Source organism: Pseudorasbora parva, chromosome 4 (genome assembly GCF_024679245.1).
Source record: "Pseudorasbora parva isolate DD20220531a chromosome 4, ASM2467924v1, whole genome shotgun sequence".
NCBI classification, from domain to species: Eukaryota; Metazoa; Chordata; class Actinopteri; order Cypriniformes; family Gobionidae; genus Pseudorasbora; species Pseudorasbora parva.
The window spans coordinates 1,853,894-1,871,949 of record NC_090175.1 but is presented as its reverse complement, the minus strand read 5'-3'; the positions used below and the strand labels follow the sequence as shown (position 1 = coordinate 1,871,949).

General features: G+C 38.6%; 2 protein-coding genes across 4 annotated transcripts in view; one reads left to right on the top strand and one right to left on the bottom strand.

Annotated features, from left to right (window-relative positions):
- Nucleotides 1–576: 576 nt before the first annotated feature.
- Nucleotides 577–18,027, bottom strand: sh2d3a (SH2 domain containing 3A). Of its 2 annotated transcripts, XM_067440494.1 has the most exons (16): nt 17,925–18,027; nt 16,640–16,781; nt 16,187–16,292; nt 15,768–15,921; nt 9,510–9,543; nt 9,296–9,412; nt 8,327–8,470; nt 7,973–8,250; nt 7,560–7,642; nt 7,201–7,472; nt 4,783–5,130; nt 4,555–4,670; nt 3,767–3,938; nt 3,305–3,416; nt 3,044–3,229; nt 577–1,168 (listed from the first exon to the last, which is right to left on the bottom strand). In XM_067440494.1, the coding sequence occupies exons 2-16, from the start codon at nt 16,727–16,729 to the stop codon at nt 993–995; spliced, it is 2,388 nt and encodes a 795-aa protein (XP_067296595.1). In that variant the 5' UTR covers nt 16,730–16,781; nt 17,925–18,027; the 3' UTR covers nt 577–992. The 2 variants fall into 2 exon arrangements, with proteins under 2 accessions (XP_067296595.1, XP_067296596.1); XM_067440495.1 differs by lacking the exons at nt 15,768–15,921; nt 16,187–16,292; nt 16,640–16,781; nt 17,925–18,027 and adding an exon at nt 11,898–12,330.
- Nucleotides 15,849–18,056, top strand: part of LOC137072623 (proto-oncogene vav-like) — a 69,723-nt gene continuing 67,515 nt past the window's right edge. For both annotated transcript variants that reach the window (XM_067440493.1, XM_067440492.1), the window contains exons 1-2: nt 15,849–15,959; nt 16,196–16,312. The gene's annotated coding sequence lies outside the window, so the exon portion shown is untranslated. The remainder of the gene's footprint in view (nt 15,960–16,195; nt 16,313–18,056) is intronic.

Sequence of the window (18,056 nt, the reverse complement as noted above, 5' to 3'; positions counted from 1 at the left end):
TCTGCTGGCTAATATTAGTGTGTGTGTGTGTGAGAGAGAGAGAAATAGAGTGTGTGTTTCCCTCTGCTGGCTAATATTATACCTTAAGATGAGCTGAATCAGGTGTGATGAATGAGGGAGGCCTGAGGGACAGGTTTGAGAACCACTGATCTAGAGCTTCTGTGGATTAAAGAACACACTGAAGACATTAACTCAACCTCTACAACTATTACACAACCCCTGTCCTTTACACTCACTATAGTGTGGAAGAGAAAAGCCTTTAGCAGACGCTTTTATCCAAAGCGACTTACAACTGAGGAGTACGGGAAACGATCTGTCATGAAGAGGCGAAGGAACGCTAAAAGTGCCTTAAATACAAAGATCTGGATATTACTCAGAGTAGCAGAAACTAGAATAGGGAGGGAAAGAGAAAAATAGAGGAAGAGGTAGAGTATATATATTTTATAGAAAAAAAACAAAAAAACATGTATATATAATTATGATAAGATGAAGTGCTCGTCTTTTAAATGTGTTAAAAAGTATAAATGGGTTGTGAATCGTCTTTCATGTCGACGGTAAATTAAACCGGCTCAGATCGATTATATTAATTTCCATTTTAATTCATTAAGAAACTAAAGTATATTCTCATATCCACACACACTGCCCCAGAAAGGCACATTTCACTCGAGCGGGAACACAATCACAGTTTAAAACATCATCAAGCTCTCAAAGGCATCAACAGAGTGTCAAAAATGATATTTTCAATGCAAACATAACTCTTAAAAAAGTCACATGAAGTCTTCTAACGTCTGATAATCTGAATATACATGACAGGAATATGAAAGAGACGTCAGTCTCTGGTCCTGTTTAACTGTAGACTCCCAAATTCTTCCAAATGTCTTCTTTAGTGTTCGTCAGAAGAGAGAAACTCGGGTTTGGGTCCACTCGAGGGCGTCCTGTCCCTTTAATTGAGCTCAATATGGATGGTTTCTGTGGCCATGAGGCGGCAGAGCTCAAACTTCAGAGCCCATGTCCGGCTCCAGTTTGTTGGACAGGACCGTGAGTATCCTGTCGAATTTGGCGTAGCGCTCTTTCTGCTCAGCTTTGGCTCCCGTTTGTCCCCAAAAGAGGCGGAGGACGAACTCCGTCTGAAACACCTCCAGGAGCTCCGGGATTGGCTCCCATCCGGCTGGAGGACGAGAGCAGAGGTGGACAAATACACAACTGGTCAAATATTACTCCGTTACGAGTGAAAGTTGTAAAAACAGATTTTTACTGCAGTTAAAGTACAGAAGTATTTGTTTTGAAAAGTACTTAAGTATCAAAAGTAAATGTCCTTCTTTATGTCGCCGCATTATTGTATTATAGTTGTATAAATGCACATTATGCCATCATGGTTTAAGCCAGTCAGTGACGCTCCATCTGACATACTAGCATACGACTAACTTAAACTCATTTAAATACTTGTAGAAAAGTTACAAAGCTCTTTATAAAGCTGCTGTCACTTTAAGGCTGAATGCACGGATCCAATACACTGATACACATCTGATATTCTCCCAGTTATTTATGCTTCTCTTTCTCCCAGACGTTTACTTTTTGAGACAAAGGACGATATTTGTCTTTCAGATGGAGTGAAGTAAAAGTCATAAGTTTACAGAAAATATAATACTTCAGTAAAGCACAGATAGTCAAAAAGTGAACTTAAGTACAGTACTCGAGTAAAGGAGCTGAGTGACTGTCCACCTCTGGACGAGAGTGACAGGTCAGCCGGCCAATCAGATCCTCAGAACGCATGTTTGTCCCGCTACCAAATTTAGCCACTTTCTAATAGTTACTATGACTTATGATGTTATATTGGCTACATATTTGATATGATATGCATAAAAACACATTCTGTCACTTCTATCCTTTCAGAGTGAAATCAAAGCACAGCCATTGTCTTTAAAGGTGCAGTGTCTAAGATTTATGAGGATCTATTGACAGAAATGCAATATAATATCCAATACTATGTTTCCAGATCTTACATAATGAGCTGTTATGTTTTTATTAACATAAGACTTTCTCTCTGAGATTTACATGTAATATAGCCAAAATGATGAAAACATGCTAATTAGCACTTAGCCATTCGTTGCTGCAGCTTGTTTTGTAGCTAAATTCATGACAAGGTGCTTTATTTGGTGATTAACAGCCACTCATTTTCACTTAAAGACAGCTAAAAGTATGTAGTTTAGCTGCCTTTGGAGAAGGCTTTAGCTGTTTTACAATTTTAATACTAATTACATTGTTTGTAAATGCATTCAGGCGACCTCTGAGCAGCAATAAAATATGGCCAATGTAAGCTAAAGGTTTTGTAATAAAATATTATAATATCAAATGAAATAAAATATCTCTTTCTAAAGCAACTTTTTCAATGTCTATGCTTTTCTCATTCAACACAATAATGACTTTAAACTATCTTTTGAGATTCATTTTTCAGCCAAATTTGATGCATGATTAATATGTGATTAATAATCGCCTTATAACTGCAAAAAAATGCTTTTCTTACGTAGTAATTTTGTCTTGTTTCCAGTCTAAATATCTAACAATTCTTAAATCAAGATGCATTTACTAGATCAGTAAAACGCCATAAGATAATTTTTCTTGTTTTCTTAAAAATAAAATCAAAATGAAGAGAGTTTTTGCTTAAAACAGGCAAAATGATCTGCCAATGGGGTGAAAAAAATAATCTTATTTATGATTGAAATCTTGTTTCTTGTTTCCGTCCCAAACAGAAATAAGATTATTTTTCTCACCCCATTGGCAGATCATTTTGCCTGTTTTAAGCAAAAACTCACTTCATTTAGATATTTTTCCCAAGAAAACAAGAAAAAAAATCTTATGTCATTTTACTGATCTAGTAAATGCATCTTGATTTAAGAATATTTAGATATTTGGACTGGAAACAAGAAAAAAAAATTAAAAAAGCCTTTTTTTGCAGTGTGTGTGTACCTGAGAGCAGGCCGGTGTATGTGTGTGTGCTGTGTGTGTGTGTGTGTGTGTGTGTGCGGTGTGTGTGTGTGTGTACCGGAGAGCAGGCCGTGAGCGTGGCGTGTGCAGTCGTTGGCGTGGAGCGCGGCGTTGCGTGCCGATTGCAGCAGGTTGTAGAGCAGCTGGCACCCTCTATCGGTGGATTCAACACTATCCTCGCCCTCCATGAGCCTCAGGATCGGCACCATGTGCGGCAGAGACAGCGGCCCCGACACCACAGCGTCTGAAACACACAACACCCGCTGTAATCTCACACACACTCCATATACACAACCCTCGGCCTGTGCCAAACACTCACCATCGCCCTCATTCAGAGACTTCATGAAGGGCTTGAGGCTCTTTTCGAAGGTCACGGCGCTCTCGGTGTGATTACGCCTCAGTGCTCTCCACGTCATCTCCAACCTGACCACCTGTAATATCACCTTTATATTAGTATAAAGTGGAAATAGCAACTCGATTCTATTTACACTCAGTGAAAATAGCATATTTTCTTAATTACAATTAAGTACGAATATTTTTCTCACCCCATTGGCAGATAATTTAGCTTGTTTTAAGCAAAAACTAACAAGGAAAAATATAATGTCATTTTACTTATCTAGGAAATGCATCTTGATTTAAGAATATTTAGATATTTGGACTGGAAACAAGAAAAAAATACTAAATGAGAAGAGCATTTTTTGCAGTGTAAAAGCTAAATTTTAAGAGATTTCTCTGAAAGCAAGATGTAAAATCTAGCTTCTATAATATATTAGCTGGATACCTGTGGCAGCTCCAGGGCCTTCATGACAGCGGAGAAGGCGTACAGGTCTTGCGTGGTGTTGCGTAGCTCCTGTGCCAGCTGAATGATCCTGTGCAGCACCGTCGCTCTCTGAACCAGAGTCCCCGTACAGCCCAGAAGATCCACCGCGATTCCCAGAGCCAGAACGTGATGCCTGTTGGGAAAAGAGCATCGTGATGACAACATCACGCATCAAATGACAGCAGCGTCAGCCCCGCAACCAAGAGGTCTCTCTTGAAGCCAATACGAAAGTAATTTAAACTGCAATTCCTTGACTGGCCACTAGAGACCGGCTCCAGAAGGAGCAGAATCTCATTGAGCCTCATTTTAAAATTTCCAACTTTACAGCAGAAAAAAACATGTTTACATATTGGTACAAATTGTGGTTTTGGTCTATACAGCAAATGTTGCCCTTTTTATGACGACTGTGAGGGGGGTGAATTTTTTTTATAACTCTTTCGTTTACATTATATAAAGCCTTAAAGTTCTGCATAATTTTGGGTGTGGTTACTTTGAGTAACAGGTGGATAGCCATTTATCCACCACCTATAGTCATCGTGTCACCTATGCTCCTCCCACATCGCGCCTCTTTGCCTATTTTCTGTCATCCGGGAGTGAATTGTGATGATGCGTTGCCAAGATGGCGACGGCCAGCTCGTCTATACTTTAAGCTTCAGAAAGGCTTATCGGAATCCGTCACGGACGGCTTATGGGTGACGTCACGGACACTACGGCCATATTTTTTTACAGTCTATGGTCGTGACACATACCTCTCCAGCAGGTCCTGTCTGAGCTGGCCTCCGTGTGGCAGCGTGATGAGCTCCAGGCCGCTCTCAACTCCCATGATCCTCTTCTGCTCCGGTGTCACACCTGTGACCCGTGCCACCTGAGCCAGGCCAGATGTGTAATTTTATTATTATTTATAACTTATTTTAAATTCAGCTTTATTTCAAATAATGTTTTTAATGGTTTTGATTAATAACCCCGGCGTGTCGTACCTGGCAGTTGATGCTGAGCATGTGCAGTGCGGTGGTTCTGGGGTCGTTACGTGTCACCAGCTCTTTGACTTTCAGCAGGACGCTTTGATCCAGTGGACGATTGTTCTCCGGCAGCAGAAGTGAGCGAAACTCTTCCAGACGAAAGCACGATGTCGTCTCAGTCTGAGGACGCTCGAAACGCCAGTCACGTGTGTCCTCCTCAGCCGTCTCGCTGTTTCTGCGCTCCTCCTCCAGTTTCTGTGCCTCCAGGAAGCCAAAGCTGGTCTCGGTGAGACGCGCACGACTGGTCCACTTCTCCTGAGCGCGGAGGCGCGCCGCATGACCTTTGGGCAGCATGGTGATGGGGACCTATGAGGTCAAAGGTAAGTTCATTACTGTCATACATGGAATCTAATTATTATTTATTATCCATTCCCCTAAGAAACTCTGCGTTCTCCTGAGAAACTCTGCGTTCCCCTAAGAAACTCTGCGTTCCCCTAAGAAACTCTGCGTTCCCCTAAGAAACTCTACATTCCCCTAAAAAAGTCTGCGTTCCCCTAAAAAAGTCTGCCTTCCACTAAGAAACTCTTGGTTCCCCTAAGAAACTCTGCATTCCCCTAAGAAACTCTTGGTTCCCCTAAGAAACTCGGCGTTCCCCTAAGAAACTCTGCTTTCCCCTAAGAAACTCTGCATTCCCCTAAGAAACTCTGCCTTCCCCTAAGAAACTCTGCGTTCCCCTAAGAAACTCTGCGTTCTCCTAAGAAACTCGGCGTTCCCCTAAGAAACTCTGCGTTCCCCTAAGAAACTCTGCGTTCTCCTAAGAAACTCTGCGTTCCCCTAAGAAACTCTGGGTTCCCCTAAGAAACTCTGCGTTCCCCTAAGAAACTCGGCGTTCCCCTAAGAAACTCTGCTTTCCCCTAAGAAACTCTGCATTCCCCTAAGAAACTCTGCCTTCCCCTAAGAAACTCTGCGTTCTCCTAAGAAACTCTGCGTTCCCCTAAGAAACTCTGCGTTCCCCTAAGAAACTCTGCGTTCCACTAAGAAACTCTGCGTTCCACTAAGAAACTCTGCGTTCCACTAAGAAACTCTGCGTTCTCCTAAGAAACTCTGCGTTCCCCTAAGAAACTCTGCGTTCTCCTAAGAAACTCTGCCTTCCCCTAAGAAACTCTGCGTTCTCCTAAGAAACTCTGCGTTCCCCTAAGAAACTCTGCGTTCCCCTAAGAAACTCTGCGTTCCCCTAAGAAACTCTGCTTTCCCCTAAGAAACTCTGTGTTCCCCTAAGAAACTCTGCGTTCCACTAAGAAACTCTGCGTTCTCCTAAGAAACTCTGCGTTCCCCTAAGAAACTCTGGGTTCCCCTAAGAAACTCTGCTTTCCCCTAAGAAACTCTGCGTTCCCCTAAGAAACTCTGGGTTCCCCTAAGAAACTCTGCTTTCCCCTAAGAAACTCTGCGTTCCCCTAAGAAACTCTGGGTTCCCCTAAGAAACTCTGCGTTCCCCTAAGAAACTCTGCTTTCCCCTAAGAAACTCTGCGTTCCCCTAAGAAACTCTGGGTTCCCCTAAGAAACTCTGCGTTCCCCTAAGAAACTCTGGGTTCCCCTAAGAAACTCTGCGTTCTCCTAAGAAACTCTGCGTTCCCCTAAGAAACTCTGCGTTTCCCTAAGAAACTCTGCGTTCTCCTAAGAAACTCTGCGTTCCCCTAAGAAACTCTGCGTTCCCCTTAGAAACTCTGGGTTCCCCTAAGAAACTCTGCGTTCCCCTTAGAAACTCTGGGTTCCCCTAAGAAACTCTGCTTTCCCCTAAGAAACTCTGCGTTCCCCTAAGAAACTCTGCTTTCCCCTAAGAAACTCTGCGTTCCCCTAAGAAACTCTGGGTTCCCCTAAGAAACTCTGCTTTCCCCTAAGAAACTCTGGGTTCCCCTAAGAAACTCTGCATTCCCCTAAGAAACTCTGCATTCCCCTAAGAAACTCTGGGTTCCCCTAAGAAACTCTGCGTTCCCCTAAGAAACTCTGCGTTCCCCTAAGAAACTCTGCGTTCTCCTAAGAAACTCTGCGTTCCCCTAAGAAACTCTGCATTCCCCTAAGAAACTCTGCGTTCTCCTAAGAAACTCTGCTTTCCCCTAAGAAACTCTGCGTTCCCCTAAGAAACTCTGCGTTCTCCTAAGAAACTCTGCGTTCCCCTAAGAAACTCTGCGTTCCCCTAAGAAACTCTGCGTTCCCCTAAGAAACTCTGGGTTCCCCTAAGAAACTCTGCGTTCCCCTAAGAAACTCTGCGTTCCCCTAAGAAACTCTGCTTTCCCCTAAGAAACTCTGCATTCCCCTAAGAAACTTAGTGTTGTCCTCTCATCTCATTTTTTACGATGTCCAGATAAGTAAAATGTGTAAGTAAATAGGGATATTGATATTGTGTACTTTAGCTGACATGCCCTCATGAACTCTCACCTGTGGCACCAGCTCACCGTAGAGACCGGAAGGATCCGACTCCGGACCAGATTGAGTCGGTGTGAAAACGATGGAGATTCGCAGTGGTTTGGGTGGAGCTCGGGAATGGAGCTGTCCATCGGAACCGCGTAGAGGAGAGCCGCCGAGACCTGAATGGCTGGGCGGTGCGGCACAGGAAGCGGCTGGGCTGAGTACAGGCTCACTTCCTGTGCGGAACACTGGGGAGATGGTGGCAGGGCTGGACTCCTGTGACGGACTGGACGGAGGTACACCTGCAAAACATGTAAGAAATCAATCTGTGTGGTAAGCAGATATAAGATCAGTTTTTAAGTATGCTCATCATGTACGAGAGTGTGTACCTGTTCGGAGGTTGCTGTCAGATTGTGCGGACTGTAGAAACGGTCTCCCCACTGTCTCGAGATTAGCGGGCTGACTGCCGCTCCTACCACACACACACACACACACACACACACACACACACACACAAACACACAAAACACACCGTAACTATGACAACGATACACATATACAACACCATTAAAATGTACGCACAGTGTGCTAGACATATATTGTGTCTGATTCTGTTTGTGTATTGCGGTTCTTTTTTTTGCAACATTTTGAACAATACATAAAGGATTCAAAAGATTCATAAAAATTCAGATGTTCTGAATGTCTGAATGTCTGTGCAAAACCTTGCAATATCCTGTTCTGTATCACATCTCGGAATCAGATGTTATTTTATGGATGTGTTTATCACTATGTGTGTGTTTACCTGAGCAGGTTGTTGCTGTTGACCTGCAGCGTGTCTTTCTGAGAGGAACTCAGGCTCCGCCTCTTGCTCTGACCTCGTAACAGATGGGAAGAGCTCGATAACCTTGCAGCCTGCCGCTCATTGATGACGCGTAGAGGCAGAGTACGTGTGATTGGCTGAAAGATGATGGTGCCAGTGGAATTCGAGATCGGACGCCGCCCACCGACATGAAACCGAATTAACGCTGGAATGTTATCGAACTGGTCGTTCTCAAACTGAAACAGCTCCCTGGTGTAACCCTACACATGCACACATACATCAGACCCAGAATTTGAATGTTCGTTCACATGGCAAATGCTGAGACGGATGCCATACCTGTTTGGGTCGCAGCACAATGCGTATGATTTTGAAGTGCATGGGTTGATTTTTCCACATGCAGCTCAGGACGTATTCACCTGGGCTGGAGCTGGAGTCGCGCACCAGAAACTCTCCATCTCTACTCAACAGCTGCTCCGCACCCTACACACACACACACACACACACACACACACACTTATTAAACACATACAGGCGCTGATATCAACAGATAGTGAGGTTTGGCCAGACTGCGTGCCAGTAATTGAACACACATTTTTAATTTACAGTACAACAGCACTGCACAGTATAAACAAACTTGATTTATTCATGTACATTTTTATTGTATTATGAACAGAGAATTTTTTTTTAAACTGTGGTTTTCAAAAGAGCGTATTATTAATTAAGGAAATAAACAATAAAATAAAAACTTGATAAATAAATACACAATTCAATTACTAAATAAATAAATAATTAAGACAAATAAATGGATAAAACATGTATTAAACCAAATAAGTGAATAAATGAGTAAATAAATGTATATGTAAAACTGATAAATAAATTACTAAATAATTAAGACAAACAAATCAATAAAAATGTATTAAAATAAACAAGTAATTGAATGAGTAAATAAACAATAAAATAATAAATGAAATGAATAAAAATTTGATTAAACAAATAAGTAAATAAAATATATATATATATAAAACTAATTGGCACTTAACATTTTATTTAAATAACTTAAATAACATTAAAGCAGACAAACAATTAAAACAAACAAATAAAAATCAGATAAATGCATGAATAAACAATAAAATAAATAGGAAAGCACAATAAGGAAACCCTGTGGTCATGAATTTTTCATAAGAATCAGAGCTGCGTGAACATACTTCAAACATTCCTCCTGCTGTATTTTAATGTACGGCAGGTTTGGAAGGACATGAGAGTGAGTGAAGGGTGGCTTTTAACTGTAGTATCGCACAAACACACCTCGCGCAGCAGCTGACCATGATACCAGGCGTGGCTCCTCAGGTCTTCAGTGCTGAGTTTGAGCTCCTCCTCCAGCTCTTTCTTCAGAGAGTCCATGTCCTTCAGCCCCGAGAACACCTTCATAAACATCACAATCACACAATGAAGCACTGTGGGGTGGGCAATATCAGACTGGTAAAACTTGTCTAATTCGTGACCAGCGTAACACACTCACCTGACTGATGAAGGCCGTCACACTCTTCCTCCTGCTGCAAAACAGAGCACAATAATGAAAAAAAGTTATAAAATTATGTTTTTCATTCGTAACTTTGGCATTTGGCATTATGTAGACACATTTTTATACAACCTCTTTATCCACTTTTAATTGGTCTGGTCAAGTTGATTAAGTCCCAATATTTTTGTCTTGAATAAAATCGGTTTGTTTCGACTTTCTTATTTCAGGGACTACATGCAAAATCAGTTTTTTTCATGCAATGGTTCATTTTGAGTTGTATTTTTCTTCCATAACATGTCTTACTTCAGACCAGTGGAAAGTAAACATTATACACATTTAAGTGTGTTTTTTATTGCACTTTATCTATTTTCGTCTGTAGTTTTCATTTACAATACATAACTTAAAGAGTTGTTTCTCCACTTCAGCAGCAGTTATATTCACCAAAACTTACAGTTTTACTCCCAACTATATTCTGAAGGTTTCTAACAAGGGGTTTGTTCATATAACATTCGCCTGATATATATTTAACAATTTAATTCCTAAAAACATGGTGTAAATTAGTTTTTTTCTCCGGCTGTTGACAGTATTTTCTGATTAATGGAGTGATAAAAAGAGAAATCCAAAATCCCTTCGCTAAAAACCTTTGACTCTAATATGTCAACAGAATCAAAGAAGAATTTTAAACCTGGCTTCATCAAATGTTCAGATTTATGTGCTATAAAACTATGCAAATGAGTGCATATTTTATTAGATGACTGATTAATGACTCATTTGCATAATTAAACATAACATTTTGGAACTTGTGATACAAAATTGTCTTATTGATCTGTGATTAATCAACTGGAGAAAGTATTGGGATATCTACTAAAACTTTACTATATATTACTATACATTTTAATATGTATCATATCGGCTTGTACTTTATTTATTTTGCAATGTCAATGAATTTACCATGAAGCAGCAGAATTTCTCACACAGAAAAACAATGCTCAAAACATCCCAGAACACCAAATATGGACATTTGTACCACATAAAAACACACGTGCATGATCAACAGACATACATTTCAGGACATGCACTCACAATGTCAAACTGTCTCGCTCTGTTTCCTTTCACCACACCCTCCTTCAGCTCAGAATGCTGATTTGCTGACAGTCTAAAACTACGATAAACTCTTTGTGTTTAATAACTTCACCGTTACAGTAAAGACCTTTGAGAACGGCAAGGTAAAGTAGCCTACTACAGATCACTGACATTGAGAGGTGTGTTTTCAAATAGCATTTTAATGGCGCTTCCTTCCCATCTCACAGCCAAATCCGCTACATTGTGTCCTGTGGACATCAGGGAATGTCCTGGGACCGGTTGCCATGGAAACGGATGTTATGGGCTGTGGATTCAAGGTCAGTGCGGTCAAACTCCCCCAAAAAACATAAAACTCAACCTATGAAACCATTAGGTTCCTTTTTGTGTTGTTTTTCAGTATTAAAAAACATATTTTTGAGAAGCAAAATTACTTCAGATATTAAGTCTTGCTTAATGCAAAATTCATGCAATAAATAAAAAACAACATCTGCCAGGGGGGTCATTACATTTGTTCTTGTTTTCACTTTAAATTATAAAGTTTTATTTTTCTGACCCCACTGGCAGATATTAGTTTTTTTGCATTAAGCACACACTCACTTCATTTTGATCAATTGTTCAGAAAAACAACACTTAATATCCATATATTAGATGTGTCTTGATTTATAAGTGATTAGATATTTGTGCTGTAAAACAAGACAAAAACACTGAGGAAGAACATCATTTTTGCAGTATTTCTAGGTTTTTATGCGCTAATGACAGCAACAAATCTATAGATTAAAACAACTAATAAAAGTACCACAATTTTACCACAATGTATTACCATGTTTTGGACCATGTTTAGTATAATGGCAAACAATAAATATGGCATATGTAGGTCCCCCTGCTTGAATCATTCAGTATAGGCCTATTAAATTACATTCATTATATATATATATATATATATATATATATATATATATATATATATATATATATATATATATATATATATATATATATAAATTAAACTGTATATTATGTTATTAAAGTATAGCCTACAATGTATTATCTGGATTTTAGGTGAAACATCAATGTTTACTGAAAACACAAACACAAACAAAGTTCCCCGTCAAAGTAATGAAGAACAGGTTTCGATGACAACTTACTTTAGTAAAGTGTTTAAAAAGCAACCTCAGAGCAACAAAATCTGTTCTAACATACATACATATTAAAGGTCACAGTTGCAGCTGTGCCCTTCCCAGCGCAAACATCAGGATAATCATTAACATCTGCACGGGAACACACGGACAACCAGCGGAAACTTACCTGGAAAACTAAAGCTATTCCTATTCTGGAGTTTTTCATGGAGGGAGAGATCATGATCCGACTGCTCCTCTTCTTCTTCTTCTCCAGAAGATCCCTCCACACTCACACACACGCAGCTGACGAGTTCACACACGCTCCGCTCCTCCCGCGCGAGTGCGCACGCGTCGCTATCTCTCGCGCATTCCGCGCATACCGCGCGCACTCACCTGTGTGACGCCGCCCGGGGCCCTGAAAACCCGCAGCCCGGCCGACAGGCTCGATCCCCGGCGCCAGACCGAGACCTGTGTCGGCTTGATTGGACGACGCCCCGTTTCGGGGTTTTAACCAGAGGCTCGCGCGTTGCGCAACACGCCGCGTTCACACAGTGTGCGCGTTCACAAGAAAGAATCCAAAGTGTGAGCCGTGACATGTTGCGCAGGAGACAGAAATCCTGGCAGTGAAATTATGTTGTGTGTACTTTTATAGATAAGCCCGGTGCATGTTGTCTCACAGTTTACTGCATTCAGTAGGCTATTTATCTGGGTGAGTGTGTTTTTATGAAGACTATACCTTAAAATAAAGTCTCTAGGTACAATATGTGAGTTACCCTAGACCAGTCATAAGAGTCCCTTTTATACATGAAAGTTAAATAAATAATCTCCATTGATGTGTGGTTTGTTAGGACAATATTTGGCCGAAGTATGTGAAAATCTGGAATCTGAGGATGTAATAAACTCTAAATATTGAGAAAATCTCCTTTAAAGTTGTCCAAATGAAGTCCTTAGGAATGCATATTACTACTAATAACACATTTATGATATATTTACGGTACATTTACTAAATATCTTCATGGAACATGATCTTAATATCCTAATGTTTTTTGGCATAAAAGAAAAAGTGATAATTTTGACCCAAACAATGTATTGTTGGCTATCGCCACAGATATACCTGAGAGATTATGACTGGTTTTGAGCTCAAGGGTCTCATATTTAATACATTATTAAGTCCTGCCGTTGACCTTTCGGCAAAATGTAAATAAAATAAATCAGGGACAATTCATCAAAAACATGCATTTTTCCTCGATATTTCAGAGTACACACACTGTAAAAAATTATTTAGAAAAAAAGTTAACTGTTTGCCTTAAAATTTTGAGTTAATGCAATAAACATTTTTTGAGATGCGACAACCTTTATTAAAATATTATTAACAGATTTTGTAAGCATATTGGGTAATTGTGTGTGTTTTATTTGTGATGACGCAGCCAAATTGTGCTATTTTCATGATTTATCAAATTTTTTATGTGGTTCAGATACAATAATATTTTGAGTTTCTATTTATTAAACAAATGTCCTTCATTATATCAACTCAAATTTTTAATTTCGATAAACACACATTTTTAACGCAACCAGGTTACTTACTTTTTTAAGTTAAACCAACAAAAACCAACACATTTTTTACAGTGCATGGGTGAGATTCTCCAATGCAGGTACATTTGGTGTCCAAAGATATCATTTGTTTCTGCTCTTTTCAAAAAGTTATGTTTTTAACTATTTTAATAATTTGTTACTCATTGTAATGGATCACAAGATGTTACAGGCCATAACAATATATTTTTTTGTAAAAAGTGTCTTATTTAGCTGAAAATCATGATTTCTTGTCAGTGTATTTTTATTATTTTATTATTTAACTTTTCTTTTGGTATTATTTCATTTATTTTATTCACAAAAGCCCTAATTAGTCATGTTTAACATTTAATTTGTTTAAAAATGTGTGTTTGTGAATCTTGTGTCAACTCTGTTACCGTGCCATACTTTGGCTTTAAATTATTATAATTATCCCACACAACTATGTGAGAGACAGGAAGTGATGTAACTTTCCCTCACTGATAGGATCTGAAGCGCTGAAAGGTGTGTGTGCTCTCTCTGAGAAAATGTGTGACAATGTAGCTCAAAACCAGTCACAATCTCACGGTTTATCTGTGGCAATAGCCAAGAATACATTATAAGGGTCAAAATTATCCATTTTTTAGGCCAAAAATCATTAGGATATTAAGATCATGTTCCATGAAGATATTCTGTAGATGTCCTACCAGAAATATATCATAACTGTATTATTAGTAGTAATATGCATTGCTAAGTACTTCATTTGGACTTTAAAGGAGATTTTTCAGAATATTTCGCTTTTTTTTTTTTTTTTGCAGCCTCAGATTTATCATATATTATCCTAACAAATCACAATGGAAAGATTATTTATTCAACTTTCATGTGTAGACATTAACCCTTGTGACTGGTATTAATTTGTTTTAGTTATTTTGTAAAATGTCAAAACTGTTACCACAATATCAAAAGGAAAACTGAAATTATCACTGATTGTCGTGTTGTTTAAAAGTCTTTAATCGTGATTTCAGTTAGTGTCATGGGCTCTTAGCATTTAGAGTTTTTGGCCAAAAGGTTAAAACGTGTCAATTCTGTTACGGTCAAACTCTGTTACCACGATATAGAATGAATATGCTGACAGTAACAGAGTTTGAAAACAATATAATAAAGAAATATTTTTGAGAGGTTTTTTTTCGTAAAAAAACTAAAACAAACAAAAAACTAAGTAACTTGTGTTTGGCAAGCACATTGAATATGTTTTCAATAAGGATCTTTTTGAAATGCAAAATGTATCTCCAATCATAGAATCCTCTCTTACTTGCTGAGTTTGGGTACATTTTTCACTGAGGTAAAGGATTTTTTGAGGAAGCGTGACCGATTCTGACCTTTCTTTAGATGATTATATTTTGATTTGTTTATCAGTGGCTAATTTGATTAAAGGATTGGTTCACTTCAAATCATTCAATCATCATTTCCACACGCCCGTGTCACCCAATATGTTCATGTCTTTCTTTCTTCAGTGGGAAAGAAATGGAAGTTTTTGAGGAAAACATTCCAGGATTTTTCTCCTCATGATGGACTTCAATGGGAACCAACGGCTGAAGGTCCAAATCACTGAGGAAGAGCTTCAGAGACTCTGATGATCCAGAGGAATAGAGTCTGATCCAGACTAACCATCAGACATTTACAACACTAATACACATCTATATACTTTTTGAATGGCTCATTTTGCTCTACGACGGCCATGGATTACGTAATCCCGTGCACTCTAAAAAAATTTGGGTAAAAAACAACCCAATGTTTGGTCAAATATGGACTAACCCAGCGATTGGGTTGTCTTAAGCAAACATTTAACCCAACTGCAGGGATAAAGCAACCCAATTGCTGACTTAGTCCATATTTGACCCAACATTGGGTAAAAACAACCCAGCATTTTTTAGAGTGCGGGAAAGGTCACGCAAGATTTAGGCAAAAGTATCGCCCCTGTGTTTACAAAGCGCTCGTGTGAAGACTAATACAAACATACTTTAGCAACAAAACAAAAAAAGGGGTTCAACAACGATGACGATGGAGATGGAGTTTTAGTTTGGGCGTTTGTATTCGTCTTGGCTCGTTTTCTTGGGGCGGTACTTTCAGACGTGATTACGTAATCCGTGGCCGTTGTAGAGCAGTGCAAGATGAGCAATTTAGGTTAATAAATGTTTATTTGTGTTTGTGTTCCTCTGGATCATCAGAGTCTCTGAAGCTCTTCCTCATTGATTTGGACCTTCAGCCGTTGGTTCCCATTGAAGTCCATTATGAGGAGAAAAATCCTGGAATGTTTTCCTCAAAAAACGTCATTTCTTTTCCAATGAAGAAAGAAAGACATGAACATCACAGATGACACGGGGGTGAGGAAACTATCAGGACATTTTCATGAAGTGAACAAATCCTTTGACTCATCAAAGACACATTTGGCGCTGGTTTAGTGTTTACTCAGAAATAATGAAAAATCAAGGTGTGGTCATGAAGAAACCTGAGTTTGAGTTTGCTGGAGGGGGCGTGGTCTACATCGCGGAGCTGGAGGCAGGAGGCGGAGACTCTGTTGTCACGGCGACGCAATCGCGGCACGAGGCTGTGACGGAAGAAGTCAGAGGAGCCGAACCTCAATGTGCCAGTGGAGATATTCTCTGAGGAGGAAGCACCAGATCGACCATTATTACGCAATGTGAGTACACAGCCAACAAAAATATGCTCTGAACGTTTTAAGAACATTTTTTTCTTGGTAACAAGAACGTTTACGGAACGTTCCATTTATGGGAATGTTATTTGAATGTTCTCTAAACGTTCTGAGACAAGTCGTAACATTTAAAAAACATCATCTAACTAAACATTTGAGGAAAAACATCTATAATGTCTGATGTATGAGTGTTTTTATTCAGTGCGAGTCTGCACCTTTCTCAGGCTGTTGAGTCTGTAGCTGCATCATGATGGTCGCTCTGTGTTCCGGATCTTCAACTCCCATCAGTCTCAGATCATCTTCTGTCACTGAGAGGAGACCCTGCACACAGCATAGGACAGGTAGGACAGTATTTACTGAAGACAATCTCAAAATAATGCCTTAGCCATGCATATTACTACTAATAATACATTTATGATATGTAAATTTACAAAATATCTTCATGGAACATGATCTTTCTATCCTAATGAATTTTGGCATTAAAGAAAAATTGATAATTTTGACCCTTATAATGTATTGTTGGCTATACCCCGTGAGATTATGACTGGTGTCGAGCTCCAGGGTCACATATGAGTTTAAAAACTATTCCTCAGTCTCTCAGTTCATAAAAGCGGCTCGTGTGATAATCAAAGAGGACTAATGAATATGAGATAAGTTATGTCCTGTACCTCGAGGCCGTAGTACTGTTTCTCCAGGACACTGGTGTACTGCGGCAGGCCGATCTGTCCCAGCCAGCGCGCGATCGACCGGTTGTTCATCTCTCAAACACACACACACACACACACACAGCGGAGGATACTGTCTGCAGCTCTAATAACACACACACATGGGAGGACACGTCACACACACACACAAATCATGCCTTTTTTATAAGTCGCTTTGGATAAAAGCGTCTGCTAAATGATTAAATGTAAATGTTTTTTATTCAGAATTCAACATAAGTCCTATTCATGAGATGGCATAAAAAGTCAATTATGAGATGATGTCATATTTATGAGATAACATTAAAACATTTTTTATGACAACAAAAAATATAATTATGAGATGACAGAATTTCATATTTATGAGATGACAAAAAATGCATAAATATGAGATAACATAAAAGTCAGAATTATGAGATGACGCAATGACATAAAAAGTGATGAGATAACATAAATCATATTTATAAAATAACAAGGTCGTAATTATGAGATTAAAAGTCATAATTATGAGATAACATAAATCATATTTATAAAATAACGAGGTCGTAATTATGAGATTAAAAGTCATAATTATGAGATCAAATAAATCATATTTATGAAATAACAAAAATTCATAATTATGATATTATGAGATTAAAAGTCATAACTATGAGATAACTTAAGTCATATTGGTGAGATAAGAAGTCATAATTATGAGATAAAAAGTCATTATTCATTAGATGTTATATTTATGAAATAACAAAGTCATAATTATGAGATAAAAAGTCATTATTCATTAGATGTTATATTTATGAAATAACAAAGTCATAATTATGAGATAAAAAGTCATTATTCATTAGATGTTATATTTATGAAATAACAAAAAGTCATAATTATGAGATAAAAAGTCATAACTATGAGATAGCATGTTATATTTATGAAATAACAAAAATTCGTAATTATGTATTATTTCGACTTATCAGTATCATTAATCTCACTTAGTATGTCATAACTTTGATTATGATCATTTAGATTCAACTTTGTATTATCGTTATTGCAGATTTATCTCTTAATTATTACTTAAGCATGTCATAATTTCAACTTTTTAACTTTAACTATCATGTAATATTTTAGACTTTAGTCTAAAGTGTGATTTATTTTCTCCTATGGGCGTCCGTGGATTCCCGAATTGTTATGGACTGGATATATATATATTTGATTTAATATCCTAGTGCAGTCATATACAGATGTACAAATGTAGTTTAACTCTCACCTGTGGTGTAAAACTCCGCCTCTGTTCTTATTTTCTCGTATTCCTTCTCCGTTGGTCTGTCTTTATGGTTTAGTCATTCGTTGTCTTGATCTCCTAGTGTTATATTCTGACTGTTGTCCACATTTCTCTCTC